Source organism: Castor canadensis, chromosome 8 (assembly GCF_047511655.1).
Source record: "Castor canadensis chromosome 8, mCasCan1.hap1v2, whole genome shotgun sequence".
Lineage (NCBI taxonomy): Eukaryota > Metazoa > Chordata > Mammalia > Rodentia > Castoridae > Castor > Castor canadensis.
The window spans coordinates 97,688,336-97,706,324 of record NC_133393.1 but is presented as its reverse complement, the minus strand read 5'-3'; the positions used below and the strand labels follow the sequence as shown (position 1 = coordinate 97,706,324).

The following is a 17,989-nucleotide window of genomic DNA, read 5'->3' as shown; positions in this document are numbered from 1 at the left end:
AGTGGGAAAAGTAACATCCTTTTTAAATGTCCAGAGCTTCTGGTTCTACAATGTTTAATAGTTTGCATATTATCTGTTATGGAATGTGAAAATAAAGACAATCTAAATGAGTTTATTCATAAAGTCAAAGTTTGTTTAAAGGGCTGTACTTGAGATTGATTGATTGATTGATTGATTGATTTTAGGCAGGATCTTGCTATGTAGCCTAGGTTGGTCTTGAACTTGCTATGTACTCCAGGCAAGCCTCCAAGTCATGATCCTCCTGCCTCATCCTCTTGAGTGCTGGGATCCATGCCTAACTATCTTTAGATTTTTGGTGTTTAAATAGTGAAAACAATATACATCTATATATAAATATAGTAATTGTATGGAATGTTTACAATAGCTATGTTGACCTATAGTTAATATAGCTCAGTAAAATTCACCTCTTTAAAGTGTACAATTTAGTTGTTTTTAGTATATTCACAGTTTTGCAGCCATTACCATTATCTAAATGTCAGAATATTTTCATCATCTCCAAAAGAAACACTGTGCCTATTGAAAGTCATTCCACATTCCCTCTTTCCCTCGGTCCCTAGCAACTAGTAATTTATTTTCTGTATTTTTAGATTTGCTTATTCTGGTTATTTCGTATAAATATATGTATTTTTTTTGGTGGTACTGGGCTTTAAACTCAGGGTTTCATGCTAGGTAGACAGACTTTCTACTACTTGAGCCACTCTGACATCCCTGTTTTATGTTGGGTTTTTTCAAGATAGGGCCTTAAAAAATATTTGTCCAGGCTGGCTTTGAGCCATGATCTTCCTGATCTCTGTCTTCTGAGTAGGTAGGATTACAGGCGTGTGTCTGGCTTCTTTTACCGAACATGTTTTCAGGTTTTATCAATTTTGTAGCAGGTATCTGTACTCTGTTCTTTTTTTATTGTCGAATACTATTCCACTGTACGTATCACTTTTTGTTTATCCATCCATCAGTTGATAGATATTTGATTGTTTTTTGGTGGTGGTGGAGTTTCTGAGACAGGGTCTTACTACATAGCCCAGGCTGGCCTCAGATTTGAGGTCTTCCTGCCCCAGCCCCCCAAGTGTGAGGATTATGTGCACCACCATGCCTGGCTCAACATTTGAGTTTTTTCCACATTTTTACTTTTATAAATAATGCTGCTATGAGCATTTATATACAGTTAGGGTTTGTTTTTGTTTTTTGGGGAGTTCTGGGGATTGAACTCAGGCCCTTGAACTTTCTAAGCAAAGTGCTCTACCACTTGAGCCACATCCGAGTCCTTGCACACAAGTTTTTTGGAAGTATCCTTATGTTACAAAATTAAAAGTTGGCAAATTAAGAAAAAAAAAATTAAGAGCTAGAGATGCAGTTTTGGCCTAGCATGTACCTGGCCCTGCCTGAGTTTGATCTCAATCTTGGCAAAAACAAAAAAGAGAAAAAAGTAAGACCTATTCACAAAATCCAAAAGTTTGGGAACCACATTACATCAGTCTATATTTAAAACAAAACAAAACAAAAAAGCCAAAAAACCTACCCAGGAGTTTATCAATAAAAAGAGTTCTTCCTTTCTTTTCTGCCTGTTCTTTGGCTAGCTAGAGTATATGGTTTTTCTGTTTTGCCTCTGTTGTGGGTGAAAGAGGAGGCATGGGGGATTATTTTCAAAGTGGGAATTATTTTCAAACTGGAAAACTCAGAAAGTAGGATAAAGTGCCCTGATGAGGCAGAAAGAGAAGTTGCAGGCTGTGTGTATCTTGGTCCTTGTTATCTGGAAATGACACATGGTTTTTCCTTTTCCTTGTTTGTAGAAGGAAAGGATTTGATGGAGTTACCTACAAGACTGACTCACTCATCTTACATCAGGATTAACCTTTGAAGTTCACAGAAATATAAGAGTTGAGGCTATTCAAAACTCTTTTATTATGGACACTTAAAAAAAAAAAAAGGGAAAAACTGGCCTAGGGAAAGAGACGAAAAGAAACTATAGGTTTCACAGAAAGAGTCTTCTGCATCTGAGTGGGTAGAAGCAGCAAAGGACCTGGCCAGCCTTCTCAGGCCCCATTAATAACCTAGAAAAAGGGAAAGGGAAGTGGGTGGGAAAGTCTGGGAGCACTACAGTGGCTTTGACAACTTTATTGTTTTTATTGAAAAGTACCATTTTACCAAATAATTAAAAATAATAACTTTATTATTTTTAAAATTAATTAATTTATTTTTGCTATTCTGGGAGTTGAACCCAGGGCTCATATACCTCAGGTAGGTACTGTACACTGAGCTACATCACATCCCCAACCCAACCTTTGCTCTTTGATTTTTTGGCGGCACTGGGGTTTGAGGTCAGGGCCTCACACTTGCTAGGCAGGTGCTCTACCTCCTGAGCAACTCTGCCAGCCTCCAACTTTTATTCTTAAATACAAGATGTAGTGTCACCAATAATTTCCAAGATTTCTTATTTGTTCCAGATCGAATTTTTATGTGGTTATGATTGTGAACATTCTGCCTATATGCCTTTTTTGTTTGTTTTAAGTATAGGTCTTTTGTTTATTTATTTTGAGACAGGGTCTTGCTCTGTAGCCCAGACTGGCCTTGAACTCTATCCTCCTGTGGATACAGGCACTCCCAGGTGCTGGATTACAGGCTTTCACCACTGCACCCAGTTTTAACTTTGAATTATTCATCACAGTTTACAGAGTTCTTTTATGTGAGTGACTTCACTGGATTTCTAAAATAACCATGTAAGGGAAGTAGGGAAAATAGCTCTCAGGTCCTGTAGGAAGCAGATGCTAAAATGAAGTTAGTGGTACAAGAGACTTATGGAGGGGTTTGCCTGTCCTAGAGTAAGGAGGAGGGAGCAGGACTGGGGGCAGGAAGAGCCTCAGACCACAAGGCTGATCTAATTGTCTCAGCCAATCCAGTGGGAAACTCTGGAGCAAGGATTGCCTGGAAGAGGAGGCCTCATAGGTCAGAAGAGATAGGACCTAATACTTAGCCATTAGCTGGGGGCTGCCTGGGAAGGATAGGTCTGAAGTGGATCCTGGAGGTGTTTGCTATTAGTTTTGCAGCTGAATGGCAATCTTTCTCCCCACCCTCCCTTTCTTCCCCCCTCCCTCTCTCTCTTTTCCCTCTCTCTCCTCTCCTTTTTTTCTTTTTCTTTTTTTTCAGAACTGGGGTTTGAACTCAGGGCTTCATGCTTATGCAGCACACACTCTACTGCTTGAGCCATGCCTCCAACCCTGGCAAGCTCTTTCTTGAAGAGATGTCTGAGCTGACCTCTCTATGGCTGACACAATATCTCTCCTCTTTGTCAGATTCAGAAGCTAACACTGACTTGGTAAAGAATAAATAGGTTGGCAGTGAAGCCATCTGATTCTGTCTTCTGACCATTATACTGTTTTATTATAACAAGTTGCGTTCTACAGGTGGGCTTTTTTATTGTTTTGTTTTTTGGCACTGGGATTTGAACTCAGGGTCTCTTATTACTAGGCAGGCATTCTACCACTTGAGCCATGCCCACAACCCACATTCTCCAGTTTTTATCTGAATGTCTCCCATGTGAAAGTTTCTGGATTCAGTACATTCAGAAATGCATAAGACAGCGGTATGATAAACAAATTATTCTGGGAATTCTGATCTGAGACAGAAAGTGGTTAGTGGTTAGATGCTGCAGTAGTGTTATAGAAAACTCAAACAGAGTTTCTCTAAGTCAAGAAAGCAACACTTTTTTGTGCCAGCACGGACCCAGAGGACTCATGTCCAAAGACTGAGCCTCAAGAACCAAGGGGCCTCACCTTGTGTACCCTTGCAAGCAGGTTACAGAGGCAATAAAATTAAAAAACAAGGCTTAACCCATATATGATTATATAGAATTCTATAGGCTACTTCACCCTAGTGCTAAGTGCCCTTCTACACCTAGTGCTACGTGACCTTCTTCACGTTTGGATTCTTTAGGTTTTATCTCTCTGCTATGCCATCCCTTCCTCCCCTGCTACTTTAACAGGCACAGGCCTATCTGTTTCTCTTCTGGTCCTTTTCCCTGCTACATTATTCCCCCGTTAGATGCTCGGACCCACCTAGGGCCAAAGAGCATCATCTTGATTTAGAGGTTTATATTTCCATAGCATCATTACATGGGGGCTATTTTTCTTTCAACTGTGGCATTGATGAGGCTGGAGACAGACCTTACAATCGGGGACCAGGCAGGGCAAAACCAGACAAGCCCCTAAAATCAAAAGCATAACCATTATGAGGGTTTTGAATCCCCCAAAAGTTGAAAAACATCCTCCAAATAATTCTCCAGGGTTCCAACCTTTTCAAGTCTGGACTGGGACATGGGCGATTTTTTTCATTTGGTCTGTGATTTCCTCTATGACCCTTCCTTCATCATCTATCTGTAAGCAGTAGTTGCTTAGCTTAAATTTTCCACAAACTCTTCCCTCAGAAGCAAGCAAATAGTCTAAGGCCAAGTGGTTCTGATAGATGGCATTGTGCATCTTAGTGCTTTGTTTTGCCAGCAAATTGAGTGCTCTTGCAGTTTTATTAGTTCTAATTTCAACAATAGCCTGTAACCTGATGATGTGGTTGAGCATATATATAGGGGTGCAATAGTCCCAGGACTTGTCTTCTGCCCAGGTGGCAGAACCATAGTACTGGATAATTCGTTCAGAAGGCCATTCATTATCATTCCAGTTGCCAATTTGTAAGGCACCACGTTTTTGTCTACTTATTTTTTCTTCATATATGGGGACTCCCAGTTTTTCACCTTGTCTAAGGGGAAATAAGATGAAGGATGGCCTGATTGAGCCTAGTACACAAGAGCCAAACCAGCTGCTGGGTAGGACATTATAAGCTTGATTCCCACAGAGCCAATAGAGCCCCTGGGCACCTGCCAATCTATTTTTTTGGGTAAGATTTTCCCAAGCTTTCTGGAGATTAGAAAAGTTGGCCAGTGGGTGGGGTTTGGGGTCTTTGTGGTTTGGAGCTCCCCACCATTGGGTCTCTTGGGTGGTGACATTGTAAAACTTCTGTACTAAACAGGTTAAATCCCTACCTGGGTAGAGAACTGGCTTTTTGGGTAAGAGGTACAGTAATTCCCAATAATAGAAGTTTGTAGGAACTAGATGCTTTCCCTGTGATTGGGGAAGGCAGTCTCATCAAAGGGCACCTGTGGATCTAGCTCCCTTGCTTCTCATGGACAGTGGTCTCCCATGTTGGTTCCCCCACAAACATAGCATGAGGTAACATTCAGTGCCTGGCCTATAGACTCAGCCAATGAGAGGAACAAGTTTTTGGTCTTGTCAGATACAGAGAACTCACTTTTCATTTCCTCATAAAAGGAATGAAAGACTTGGTAAGAGGAACTCTCATGGTTGATAGTCACTAACTTGAGGTGCAGTAGGGTCCTGGGATTGTACCTCTTTCCATTTATCTTTATGCTGACCATATGTCCCTGCTCTCAATCTGAGGGCTTAAGTATAGTAAAATTTACAGGATTAAAATTGCTAAGTGTACAATTGGGTAGGTGTTCCTTTGTGGAGGCGAGTTGAGTGCCCTACTTTTCTGCCAAGTAGCCCCTGAGACACAACTCCTGTAAGTGCAAAAATGCCAACCTGCGCCACCACATAACCTGCCATGTGGGTCCAGGCACATGTATTTACCATTTAACATAAAGGCTCTCTCCCAGGCGAGGCCTCCACATCCTGCTATCTTGGTCTGTGGCTGCATATACATCAAAAACACTGACACTGGTTTATCAGGGTTGAATACCTGGGTACAGTTAATGTGGTCCCTAATTCCTCCCCTGATAATGCTGTTAAATCCCAGGACCTCCAGCCGTTGTTCCCAAGAGCTGTACGTTGGGTTGAAACAGACATGCTGATTACCATGGGAACACACTGAATAGTTGGTATGGTTGTGAGTGCATGACCCATGATAGACAGAGCCTGCACAGGAATGGTAAATATGGAAAAGCAAAGTCCTGGTGACAACACTTCCTGCCCGAGTAGTATGCATACATAGGTCACAGGAGAAGGGCTCTGGGACCACAAATGGAAACCACGATAGTAACAATAAACAGTAATTATGCATCCTGCCCAAAAAAGGTAGAAGAGAGCTAATAAAAATTTTTCACCATGAGTCCATTTGGCGGGGGCAGTTTCTGCTAAACCTATGGTGAAGTTAGGGTGAGAACTACAGCAGTGGATGTAGTTAAGGGGTTACAATGAATTACAGTAAAATTACTGACATAGAAACAGTTTGTCTATCTTGTTAGACAGTTGATTCTTCACACTTCTGCCATGCATAGACTAGTCAGCTTCTGGAGTGACTAGAGTTGGGCTGTCGTCTTATTGTTCATGGTCACATTGTTTCCCCAGATAGTGGAGTCCTGCCGAGGGAGGGCACTGATGTTCCCGAGAGTGATCCTACATGGTGAACCCAGATAGGGGATGCACTCCCAGCTGAGAGAAGCTGGCTTGACTCAGCTGTAGTGGATCCAAGGAGCTATCTCTGCTACTTTGACTGCAATAGGGATAGACAAAAAAACAACAAAAGGTTCCTCTCAATGAGGTTTTAATGGTTGGACATTCTAGTCCTTTACCCAGACGGCATCCCCTGGCCTATAAGGATAAGCCTGGGAGTTGTCAGGCTGACAAGAAGTCTCTCCTGGACCCAGTCATTGATCTTTGAGAGAGTCAACCCAAGAGCCTGCATCTGCTGCTTCAAGTGAGGTCACCTATTTCCTTAAGGTCTCCCCTTATGCCCTTGCTTAAGAGGGATAGGCATCCATAAAGGACTTCAAAGGTGAGAACCCTGTCCATTTTGTGGGACTAGACCTAATCCTTAGTAATGCCATGGGCAGTAATTGATCCCACTGCAGATGGGCCTGCTGACACAGTTTTCCTAACTGTGATTTTAGGGTTCTAACTCTGGGGGTGGTAGGCCGTATGCAACTTCCAGGTGATTCCTAAGCCTTTAGCCATTAGCTGTACCACCTCTGCCACAAAGGCTGACCCATTATCTGTCCCAATTGACACAAATATTTCAAACTGAGGGATGATTTTCTTTAACAGTCATCTGGCCACCTCCTGGGCCTTTTCAGTTTGTGTGGGGAAGGCTTCTACCCATTCTGAGAAGGTACAAACACACACCAACAGGTATTTGCGTCCTTGAACTCGTGACATTTCAGCGAAGTCCACAAGAAAGTTTTCAAGAGGAGTTCCACCAACACTACGCCCAAGGAGGCACTCGCAGCCCTTGTCTGGGGTTAATTTGGCACATAGGGTACATCTCTCACATACTGCCTTCCTTATGCTGGAGAGCTTAGGGACATAAAAATGCTGAGCCAGGGTGGTCTCAAGGGCTGTTCGCCCTGATTGAGTTCCTTCATGGAACTGCTTGACAAATGTAGGGGCCAGTGATGTAGGTATGGCAATGCAGCCATCAGCAAACTTCAACCATCTGTTTGGTAGAAAATTTCCCTCCTCAGTCTTAAACCAAGCCTGTTGAGGTGTGTACCATGGGCCCCATTCAGCTAGGGGGCATGGGAGCAAGGCAGCTGTCAGAACAGTTGAGTCTGGTCCCTTTGTGAGGGCCACTTGTTCGGCCTCTTTGTCAGTTTTCCTGTTTCCTTGGGCAATTGTTGCATCTCCCTTCTGGTGCTCTCAGCAGTTTATTACTGCCTCCCATTTAGGGGTCTACACAGTGTATAGCAGTTTGAGGATTTCCTGCCCATACTTGATACTTTTTCCTCCCGAATTAATGAGTCCCCTCTCTATATAAGGCCCCACAGACATGAATGGTTGTGAAGACATATTTAGAGTCAGTGTAAATATTTACTTGTACTCCTGCAGTGAGCTGGAGTGCCCACGTGAGGGCGACAAGTTCAGCCTTTTGTGCAGAAGTCCCTACTGGCAGCAAATGAGATTCAATAACTGAGTCCAAAGTCACCACTGCATAACTGGCAAAGCATGTGCCATCCCAGACAAAGCTGCTGCCATCTGTGAAATAGTCACCATCTGGACTGCCTGTTGGCTGATCTGTTAGATCTGACCAGCTCAAGAAAACCTCATCCATAACCTGTAAGCAATCATGCTCTGGGGGGGCCTGAGTCAATTGGTAATAGAGTGGCCGTGTTTAGAGTCTTAACAACCTCCAGCCAGATGCGTGGGTTTTCACATAGCATGCTCTGGTATTTGACCATCTTAGAGTTAGTCAACCAGTAATTTCCATTTTACTCCATGAATGTCAGGACTGAGTGGGGAACCTGGACAGTGAGCTTGTATGCTTTTGTCACCAGGGCAACGGTGGCTGCTAGGACACACAGGCAAGGCGGCCACTTCAGGAAACAGCACCAAGTTGTTTTGACAAGTAAGTCACCAGGCAGTGCCAGGAGCCCAGTAACTGAGTCAGGACCCCAATAGCTGTTCCCTTTCGCTCATGGACATACAGGTAAAAGGGCTTCATCTCATCTGGCAGGCCAAGAGCAGGGCATTGGTGAGTGCCTTCTTGATTTCTTTGAAGGCTTTCTCTTGCTCTCTCCCCCATACTAAAGGCTCCTGTTCTTCCTGCTTTGTGGCTTCGTAGAGGGGTTTGGCCAGAGGGAATAGTTAGGGATCCAGATTTGACAGAAACCTGTGGGTCCCAAAAACTCTCTAATTTGCCAGCTGTTCTTAGGGGCTGCGATGGAACATACAGCCTGTTTCCTCTCAGGGCAGAGCCTGCATTGCCCCTGAGACAGGTGAAAGCCAAGATATTTGACAGTGTTTTGGCAAATCTGGGCCTTTTTCCTAGAGACTTTGTATCCTGCTTCCCATAAAAGAGAAAGGAGAAAGCATGTCCCTTCCATACATTCCTTCTGAGTTGGTCCAGCCAGCAGGAGGTCATTTACGTACTGGAGGAGCGTACAGCTGTACTGGTTGGCTGAGAAGGGTTTTAGGTCAGATGCCAAGGCAGTTCTGAAAATAGTGGGCAAATTTTTTAAACCTTGTAGCAACCGAGTCCAGGTTAGCTGCCCCTTTTCCCCAGTGTTGGGATTTTCCTATTGGAAGGCAAAAATAGGCTGGCTCTGTGGGGCCAGGTGGATGCAGAAGAATGCATCTTTAAGATCAAGGCCTGAAAGTGTGTATGGATTTGGGACTATGGGGTGCACAGTGACAGTTGCTAAATTTACTTCCCAGAGGTCCTGAACTGGCCTGAAATCCTCAGTCCATGGTTTCTGGACTGGTAATAAGGGGGTGTTCCAGGATGACTGACAAGGTCAGAGGATCCCATATTTTAAGAGTCTGTCAAAGTGTTTTTGAATTCCAACCTGTGCTTTGAGAGGAATGAAGTACTGTCTCTGATTGACAGGGGTGACTCCCAGCTTTAGTTCTACCACTACTGGGGGCACATTTCAGGCCAAACCTGGGGGGTTATCATCAGCCCATATACCTGGAATCTTGAAGGGAAGCTCAGGAATCTCAGAGGACTCTCTTCAGGGGCATATAGCTGCCATTTCTCTTCTTGTGCATCTGTGAGGATTAGAGTCTTTGCCTCAGGTCCTCTCAACTTTAAGGCTGCTGTGCCATCCGATCAAAAGTTATGTGTGCCCTCAGTTTGCATAATAAGTCCCTGCCCATCAGGCCCACAGGGCAATCATGGAGATAGAGGAATTCATGCCTTACTTCATGACTCCCAAGATTGCATCGTGTAGCCATCAAGAAGGGGCAGTGGACCCTGTCCCCTGTAGCCCCAATGATAGTTGTATTCTTGTTGGAAAGAGGATCCACTGGTTGGGTCACAACTGAATGCTCTGCACCCATGTCCACCATGAGATTAATGGGATGGTCCCCTATTTTCACTCGGACCATAGGCTCCTGGGGGTCCAGTAGAATGGAGCCCGGTCTGTCCCCTCATAGCTTTCCAGGCCTCCCAGGGACTGGCTCCCCTGTGGGTGGGCTGATATTTTCCTTCAACAACCTGGCCTCTGCCTCTGGTCTGGGGGGCATCTTGGGAGTTCCTGACCTGTTGGGGATTGGGGACATTCATTCGTCCAGTGCCCTTCCTGATGACAGTAGGCACATTGATTTTGCCCTAGTTCCTCCCTAGGGCAGGGGCATCCTGAGGGCATTTGTCATAGTCCTTGGGGATTGCCTCTGCCTCTGCCTGGATTAGCTCACTGGGGCCCATCTGATTGCAGCAGGGCTGCTACAAGGAGGTTCACTTTCCTTTTCATCTTCCTATCAGCCTCCTACTTAGTCTCCTGATCTCAACTGACAAAAACCTTTGTGGCTACCTCCAGAAGCTGGTTAGCATTCATTCCAGCAATTCCTTCCAGTTGCTGGAAAAGCAGCATTTATCATCCACTGGTTTTCAGTGGCTTCTGGGTCAAAGGTGGTGTACATACGGAAGGCTTCACACAAACACTCATAAAACTGGCTGGCCCTTGGAGGACCTCTGATGTTTTGCTCGTGTTCATGGCCTTTTTCCTTCCTGCCTTCATGCCTCCCAATAATGCCTCCTGATACTGTTCAAGTCACTGGTAATCTCGGCTATTATTGGGGTCCCAGTAGGGGGGTCTTCCTCGGGGAAATTGGCCTAAGCATATTCTTGGCCATTTAGGGTGCCTTCAGGGGCATGATCTTCTAGCCACTTGAGAACTGCCAACATTATACAGTATCTCTCTTCAGCATTAAATAGTCAGAGGAAACTATCAACAGTCTGTCCAGGTAGGTTTGTGAGTCTGGATGATAGACTGCATCAAATCAATCAGAGCCTGAGGTTTTTCCATGAAGGAAGGGGTATGATATTTCCATTTGAGGAGGTCTGTGGTGGTAAGGGGTTGATAGACAAATATATATCTTTCTCCTTGTATTTGACCTTCCTGGTCATAATACATGGAGCTCTGGGCTGCCCTCAGGGGCATCTGCAGGGCAGCAGGAGTCTGAGGAGAGGAGAGTTCCTCACAGAGACTAGTTAGATGTTCCTGATCAAGTGGGGGATGTGGGGTGTGCACTGACGGACTTGGAGTGGGTATGGGGTCCGTAGGACTAAGGGGGGTCAGGGGAGTCAAGGTCCCAGAGGCTTCTGAACCAGATTTTACAGGTGTGACTGTCCCTTGAGCTTCCCCATCCAGTGTTGGAGCAGGGGGTGTGGAACTTGGCACTGGTGGCAGAGGTGGATAAGGTGGCACATAGGGTGGTGGTACCTTCTCAGGTTCCTCAGCCAGTATAGGCTCCTTTGCTTTCTCTCTACACTTGGAAGTTTCAGCCAACCCTAGCTACCATAATCCTACACGCCTCTTCCAGACAGGGCTTTAGCCATATGGGTCAGCTGAGAACAGGATCCTGCCAGCAGTCAATATAGGGAAATTGATCTAGGTGCCCAGGCCTTCCTGGCACAATTACCCTATAAACTTCATTAACCACAGTTTTATCTAGTGACCTTTCCAGGGACCATCCTACACCAAGAGCAGGCCAATCTACTTCACAAAGGTTGTTATGAGTTAACTTAACTCCAGTCTCCATTAAATCCCTTTTTAAAGTTTTTAACTATACTCTTCAAGGGAGTGTTTTTACTCTGATTTCCACCCATCTCCTCCAGATGGCAAGACAGACACAGAGGGGGGAGAAGAGGAAAGTGGTCGTCACTTGCTTTGTCCATCTCCCGCTGCTCCCCTCACAGGGATTTAGGCGTCTCCTGGCTGTAGTGAGTCTGTATAAACCCTGGACCCAAGGCCCTGTTAGGCCTCACCCTTGACCATATGAGTTTGCCACTGATGCACAGAGTGGGACTCCTCACTCGTTTCTCTCAGGCTCACACTTTCACACACTCTCACACAGCACAGTACTTCTGCCCCACTCCCTGAACCTGAAACACATAGTTTCACCCCAAAAGGCAGTTACTAGAGGTCTCTGGGAAGTGATCAATCTCCTCTTCTGCCTCCCAAAGGCAGGCCTATTATTTGAACCTGGGTTCTTACCACTCTGACGGGAAGTGCTCCCCTCATTGATTCCCGTACCTCAGACTTTCCGGGAGAACAAATTCTTCCTCCAGATCAAGCTGTCCATTGCACCTGGCAGAATCACTTCTCCCTGCCGTCTGGGGGACACACCCCCATGACAAGGGAGGTAAAAAAAACCACAGTCTCTGCAATCCTGGCAATGGGCCCCCAAGAAATGTTACAGAAAACTGGAACAGAGAGATGGGACTCTGAGGTGAGGAAGCAACATGTATTTATTGTGCTGGCACAGACTCAATGCACTCATGTCCAAAGGCTGAGCCCCAAGAACAAAGGGGCCTGATCTTATGTATCCTTGCAAGCAAGTTACAGAGGCAATAAAATTTAAAAAAACAAACAAACAAGGTTTAACCCATATATGGTTATATGCAATCTATAGACCACTTCACCCTAATGCTAGTACCCTTCTATTCCTAGTGCTGTGTGACATTCTTCACGTTTGGATTCTTTAGGTTTTATTTCTGTGCTATGCCATCCCTTCCCTGCTGCTACTTTACTGGAACATAGGCCTATCTGTTTCTCTTCTGGTCCTTCTCCCTGCTGCAGTAAGAAGTACGTATAAAAAGTGACTCATGCCACCTGTCCCATCCTGCTAAAGGCTCTCGGAAAGACTCATGAGGAGAGGCATTTGAGCTGGATCTTGAAAGTCAGATAGGCTTAGACCTTTTAGAAGTAAGGGAAGATGGAGAGGAGAACTCAAGATAGAGGAAATAAGCTAGAGAGGAGCTTTATTTCTTGGGAAGTGTATGTTCATGTCCTTGGGTGAGGCTCCCAACAGCAGAGATGGCAGTCAAGCCATGGATCTGAGTGGAAGTGGAACGGGTGGGTATGTGTGATGTAGGTACAATGTCAGTAAACAGATTATAAATAATCCAGAAGAGGAAGATGAGGCCAGACCGGTGAGTAGCTTTTAGTTAACTGAATGGGAAGAGGGAAAAAAAAAAAAAAGAAGAAGAAAAAACCAGGTATGGTTTTGCACACCTGTAATCCTGGTACTTGGGAGACTGAGGCAGGAGGATCTCAAGTTCGAGACTAACTTGGGCTGCATAGTGAGACCCTATTTGAAAAAACAAAAAGAAAAACATATGGCTTGGGAGTGTAGCTCAAGTGGTCAAGTGGTAGAGTACTTGCCTAACATGCACAAGACCCTGGGTTCAATCCCAGTACCATTCACACACACACACACACACACACAACCCTCTCACCTTCATGTCCTAAAAAAAAGAAAGAAAAAGAGTATGAACTCTTTAAGTTTTCTGTCCCTGGATGATTTTTTTGTTTTGTTTTGTTTAAATAGTGTGTTTCTACCAAGGAGGACTACAACTCCTGTTGAAAGCTCTTTTATCCCAGTTCCAATGAATGGGCCTAAGGCTGTGAGACTAGCTTTACAATAGGTCTCTGATCTATTTCCTCTTTTACTCTGCCTGTTGTTTTCACTCTGTAAGGGATTAGAGCCAGAAGTCCTGGCTTTCTTACATAACCTTTTGCCCTCTCCCATCTGCCAGGATTACTTCTTCCTTATTCTGTCTCCTCTGACTTTAGTAGCCAGGAATGGACGCTTTTACCATCTTGATCATTTACTTTCAGGTAAAGTGATATTTTGAAAGCAGAAGTTCAGGTTGTGGTTTTTTTGTTGTTGCTTTGTTTTGTTTTGTTGCAATACTGGGGCTTGAACTCAGGTCCTTCATCTTGAGCCACTCCGCCAGCCCTTTCTGTGATGGGTATTTTGAAATAGGGTCTATTTGTCCAGGCTGGCTTCGAAACCTGATCCTCCTGATCTCTGCCTCCTGAGTAGCTAGGATTTCAGGTGTGAGCCACCGGTGCCCAGCGCAGGGTTGTTTTTGCAGAAACTGAATTCTTACTTAATTTGGTCTAGGTATGGTTCAAGCGGTAGAATGCTTAGCAAACACAAGGTACTGAGTTCAAAACCAGGTACTACAAAAAAAATTGGTCTATTATGGAGGAGCCAAGATAAAGGAGAAGAGGAGCAGGAAGCACCCAGTGAGGTTATCTTTCTCCCAGACTTGGCTTTATTTCTGCTGTTAGAAGACTTTATCATTTAACACCTCTTAGTGCCAGAGGGTGATACCTCCTCATTTGGAGGGGGATGTGCTGACTTGCATCTTTATAGCTCTGCCATCTGGGTACTTGGATTGAACCCAGGGCCTAGCACATGCTAGGTGAGTGTTTTTTCTACTGAGACACCCCTACTGTCTTCTGCCAGCTTCCAAGGCTGCCACTTGGAGAGAGCAGACAGGGAAGGCCTTCAATCTGAGTATACATCCATATACCTATGTGCACACACACTAGTGATATCCCTGAAAAAGCTGCAAGGTGTCTTTAAGGAAAGTCAGGGATTGCACACACAGAAGCTACTTCACCAGTCCCAGGTCTCAGAGTCTGCAGGCATCTGAGAATGGACAGCAAAGGGAAGTCTCTATTCAGTTCTCCTGGTCACTCTGAGTGTTTTACTGGCCCCTTGTATTGTTGGGCTAAGCAGTAAGAAAGTAGGTTAGCACTGGATGGGGGTGGAGGGGTGGCAGGCAACCTGAAGAAGTAGACCAGTTATATAAATGCAGCAAGATAGCGTCAGGCATTAAGCCTTAGTCCTTTGAAGACTTCCTATCCATTTTCTGTGGAGGAACAGGGGTGGAGTCCAGGTTTAGAGGTAGGTACTGGATGCTGCTAAGGGCAGAGAGCAGCGCAGCTGACAGTGCGTAGGGGACAGGGTTGATGAATGTTCCTGACTTCCCATGGGAGCTGGGTAAAGAAGGTAATGTGTTTGTGTGTGTTCATGACATTAGTGTCCAGTTCTTGTCCAGGATTCTGGATCTGTGCCTATTGATTATCTCATGAGTGTTTAGGGATCTGAATAAGCAGGGTCATGCTTCAGAAAAGGGAGATGATTATTCTTCGGAGAGTGACAGGGAACTTACCTGTTTCCTATTCACTTCCTTTGCTCCTCATTCTGTTAGCTGCTGACTTTAACTGAGATTACCAGGATTTCAGATAGCTTTGGAGCCAGGCACCAGTGATACCTGTGATCCTAGCTACTGGGGTGGCAGAGATCGGGAGGATTGAGGTTCAAGGTCAGCCCAGGCAAATAGTTTGTGAAATCCTATCTTGAAAATAACCAACACCAAAAAGGACTGGTGGACTGGTGGAGTATCTCAGGTGGTAGAGAGCCTGCCTAGCAAGCATGAGGCCCTGAGTTCAAACCCCTATACCACCAAAAAAAAAAAAAAAAAAAAAACTTTGGCAATGGCTGCTCTAATGTGTGCATAGTTTTCATCTGTGTCTGATAGCAGTGTCTGTCTGTGTTTTACATTCAGATCTTGCTATTCACGCAAACATGATGCAGCCAAAGAGTATCTTGGGATCATAGTACTGGTCCAGTGTTGTCAGTCTGGACACATCTACCACTGGCCAGCCTCCAAATTCCCACACACAGCTAAAAAGTAAATTTAAAAAAATAACTTTGGTTAGGTATACTGGCTCATGCCTGTGGTCCCAGCACTTAGGAGGCAGAGGCAAAGTGATCATGAGTTGAGTCTGAGGCCAGCCTGAACTACATATCAAGACCCTGTCTCAAAAAGGCAAAAAAAAGTAATTTGGGGAAGGAGTGTGAAGGAACTTTCTCTGCATATTCTTAGTGCCTCAGAAGCCCTGGGTCTCCTAGGACGTATCGAATCATAAATAGAATCACTGTGTGATTGGAGCTGGCATTTCTTGGTTCTTATGGCACATCAGGGCTGTGATTGTGTGTAGAAGAGTTACGGAAGGTAGAGGGGCACTAGGTCTGATCATTTTGAGAAAGAGATGAGCTCCCCCCTCCCAAGGCTGCAGCGCTCTCTGAGGTAAAAGTCTCAGAGTTGATGCCCTTCTCTAGCAACCTTTGTTCTTCCTTAGGTTAAAGTATGGGCAGGTGCTTAATTCATAGGTTAGAGCCTCTTTCCTTTTATCTGGTAGAACCCTTAACTTAAAGCTGGGGGCTTTGGGGATGTAGCTCAGTGGTAGAGGGATTGCCTAGCATGTGTGACACTCTGGATTGATCCCCAGCATTGGGGTGGGATGGAGGGGAGGACTGCCTTGGGACTGGGAGTGGCACTTTTGGTTTTGACAAAAGTGAAGCAGTTGAAGAGCTTGTGCAGAATGCTGTGAGCATTGGAGGACTGCCTATTCATCTGCTTTGCACAGAGAAGACCTAAGACCTTGCATTCTTCTTTCCCAGGCCTCATCGTTTTTGTCTCCTCTGTCTCCACCTTCCTTACTTCTCTGTGGCTGGTCCTCTAATGTATGGACTTGTACATGATGAACTGTGAACTTCTAGCCACATGTAGTGCCCTGGGGTACTTGGAGGGAGACATTTACCACAAGGAACCAGATTGCTTAGGTGAGTGCCTTTTTGAGGAATCAGGTAAACTTCATTGAATTGAGAGGATTTGTTGAATTTTCCAGAACCATAGCTGTGGAAAGTGGGTGGGCCTGGGTGGAGCTTCTTCCACAGTTCCAGGTACACATTTTATCCTGTCTCTGAAGAGAGTGTGAAGGATTTGATCCGCTACTTGAGGCATGAGGACGAGACGCGGGATGTGCGGCAGCAACTGGGGGCAGCCCAGATCCTGCAGAATGACCTTCTACCCATCCTCACCCAGCACCGCCAGGACAAGCCTCTCTTTGATGCTGTTATCAGGTTTCATTCCTCAGCTTTTTTATTTTTACCATGTGTCAGCATTCATGTTTGAATGATAGCTTGTGTTTGTGCCTGGCAAGGAAACCTAACTACTTCTTCCTGCTTCATTGTCTCCAGACTGATGGTAAACTTGACACAACCAGCCTTGCTCTGTTTTGGCAGTGTGCCAAAGGAGCCAAGTGTGCGGCACCACTTTCTGCAGGTGCTAACTTATCTGCAGGCTTACAAAGAGGTGAGGCCTTTCTTCAGAGGCCCCAGGTCAGAATTGGGGCAGTGGGAAAGGAGGAGACGGATGCTAGGTAAGATCTGTTCTCTGTTCCACAGGCCTTCGCCAGTGAGAAGGCTTTTGGAGTCCTCAGTGAAACCTTGTATGAACTGCTGCAGCTGGTGAGCAAGTCTTCGCTCTATGACATCAAATGGAGCAGTTAGCAGTTTGCCCCTTCCCTGGATAGAGGAGGAGATGCTGGGTCTGGAGATATCCTAGTCCATAGGGATATGGTAGCTTACCGCATTGTCTCCCAGCTGCCTCGGCCCTGCCTGCTTGAACTCTTTTTTATTTTTTATTTTTTTGGCCATGCTTGGCCAAAAATTTTAAAGGGCTTGTGCTTGTGAGGGAAGCACTGCATAGCCACACACACTCAGTCCCAGTCTTTTTTTTTTTTTTTTGGCTGAACTCTTTAATCCTAATTCTTTTCTTTACCCGAATCCTGCAGCCTGAATAGATGCCTGCCTTCTACAAGGAATCTCTCCCTCTAACTCTTTCCTCTGACTAGGGCTGGGAGGAGCGGCAAGAAGAAGACAACTTGCTGATCGAGCGGATCCTGCTGCTGGTCAGGAATATTCTCCATGTCCCAGCTAACCTTGACCAGGAAAAGGTGAGAATCTTGGGACATCTGAGTTCTTGTGCTTGGTTAGGCTGAACTGCCCTTTTTAGGCTTTTTGTCTTCTGACAAGTCTGGGAGGAGAACCTTGGCCAAGGAGAGAGTTGTAGAACTTCAAGGCTGGGCTATGGAACTGAATGTTCTCTCCTCCCCCTGCCACCCATTGCACAGAGGATCGACGATGATGCCAGTGTCCATGACCAGCTTCTATGGGCAATTCACCTCAGCGGCCTGGATGACCTGCTTCTCTTCCTGGCCAGCTCGTCTGCTGAGCAGCAGTGGAGCCTGCATGTGCTAGAGATTGTCTCCCTTATGTTTCGTGACCAGGTGAGACCCTTGCCTACTGCCCCAGTCTGCTGCATCCACATACTTTTCTGCTCCCTGATCAGAATCACTTTGATAGTATGGCTGAATGATCTG

At 45.4% G+C, this 17,989-nt stretch overlaps 1 protein-coding gene and 1 non-coding gene across 7 annotated transcripts in view; both read left to right on the top strand.

Annotated features, from left to right (window-relative positions):
- Nucleotides 1-17,989, top strand: part of Timeless (timeless circadian regulator) — a 41,483-nt gene that overhangs the window by 5,545 nt on the left and 17,949 nt on the right. For 4 of the 6 annotated variants that reach the window (XM_074083660.1, XM_074083655.1, XM_074083656.1 and 1 more), the window contains 6 exons: nt 16,227-16,388; nt 16,535-16,688; nt 16,806-16,920; nt 17,013-17,075; nt 17,462-17,563; nt 17,741-17,896. In XM_074083660.1, the coding sequence (XP_073939761.1) occupies nt 16,292-16,388; nt 16,535-16,688; nt 16,806-16,920; nt 17,013-17,075; nt 17,462-17,563; nt 17,741-17,896 (687 nt within the window). In that variant the 5' untranslated portion in view covers nt 16,227-16,291. Of the gene's footprint in view, nt 1-7,870; nt 8,076-14,587; nt 14,664-16,226; nt 16,389-16,534; nt 16,689-16,805; nt 16,921-17,012; nt 17,076-17,461; nt 17,564-17,740; nt 17,897-17,989 lie in introns of those variants that run through there. The other 2 variants (XM_074083658.1, XM_074083659.1) reach the window with 2 other exon arrangements.
- On the top strand, nt 15,263-15,446 carry LOC141410576 (small nucleolar RNA SNORA23). The gene has a single exon (XR_012435422.1). It is a non-coding gene; the product is annotated as a small nucleolar RNA SNORA23 (small nucleolar RNA).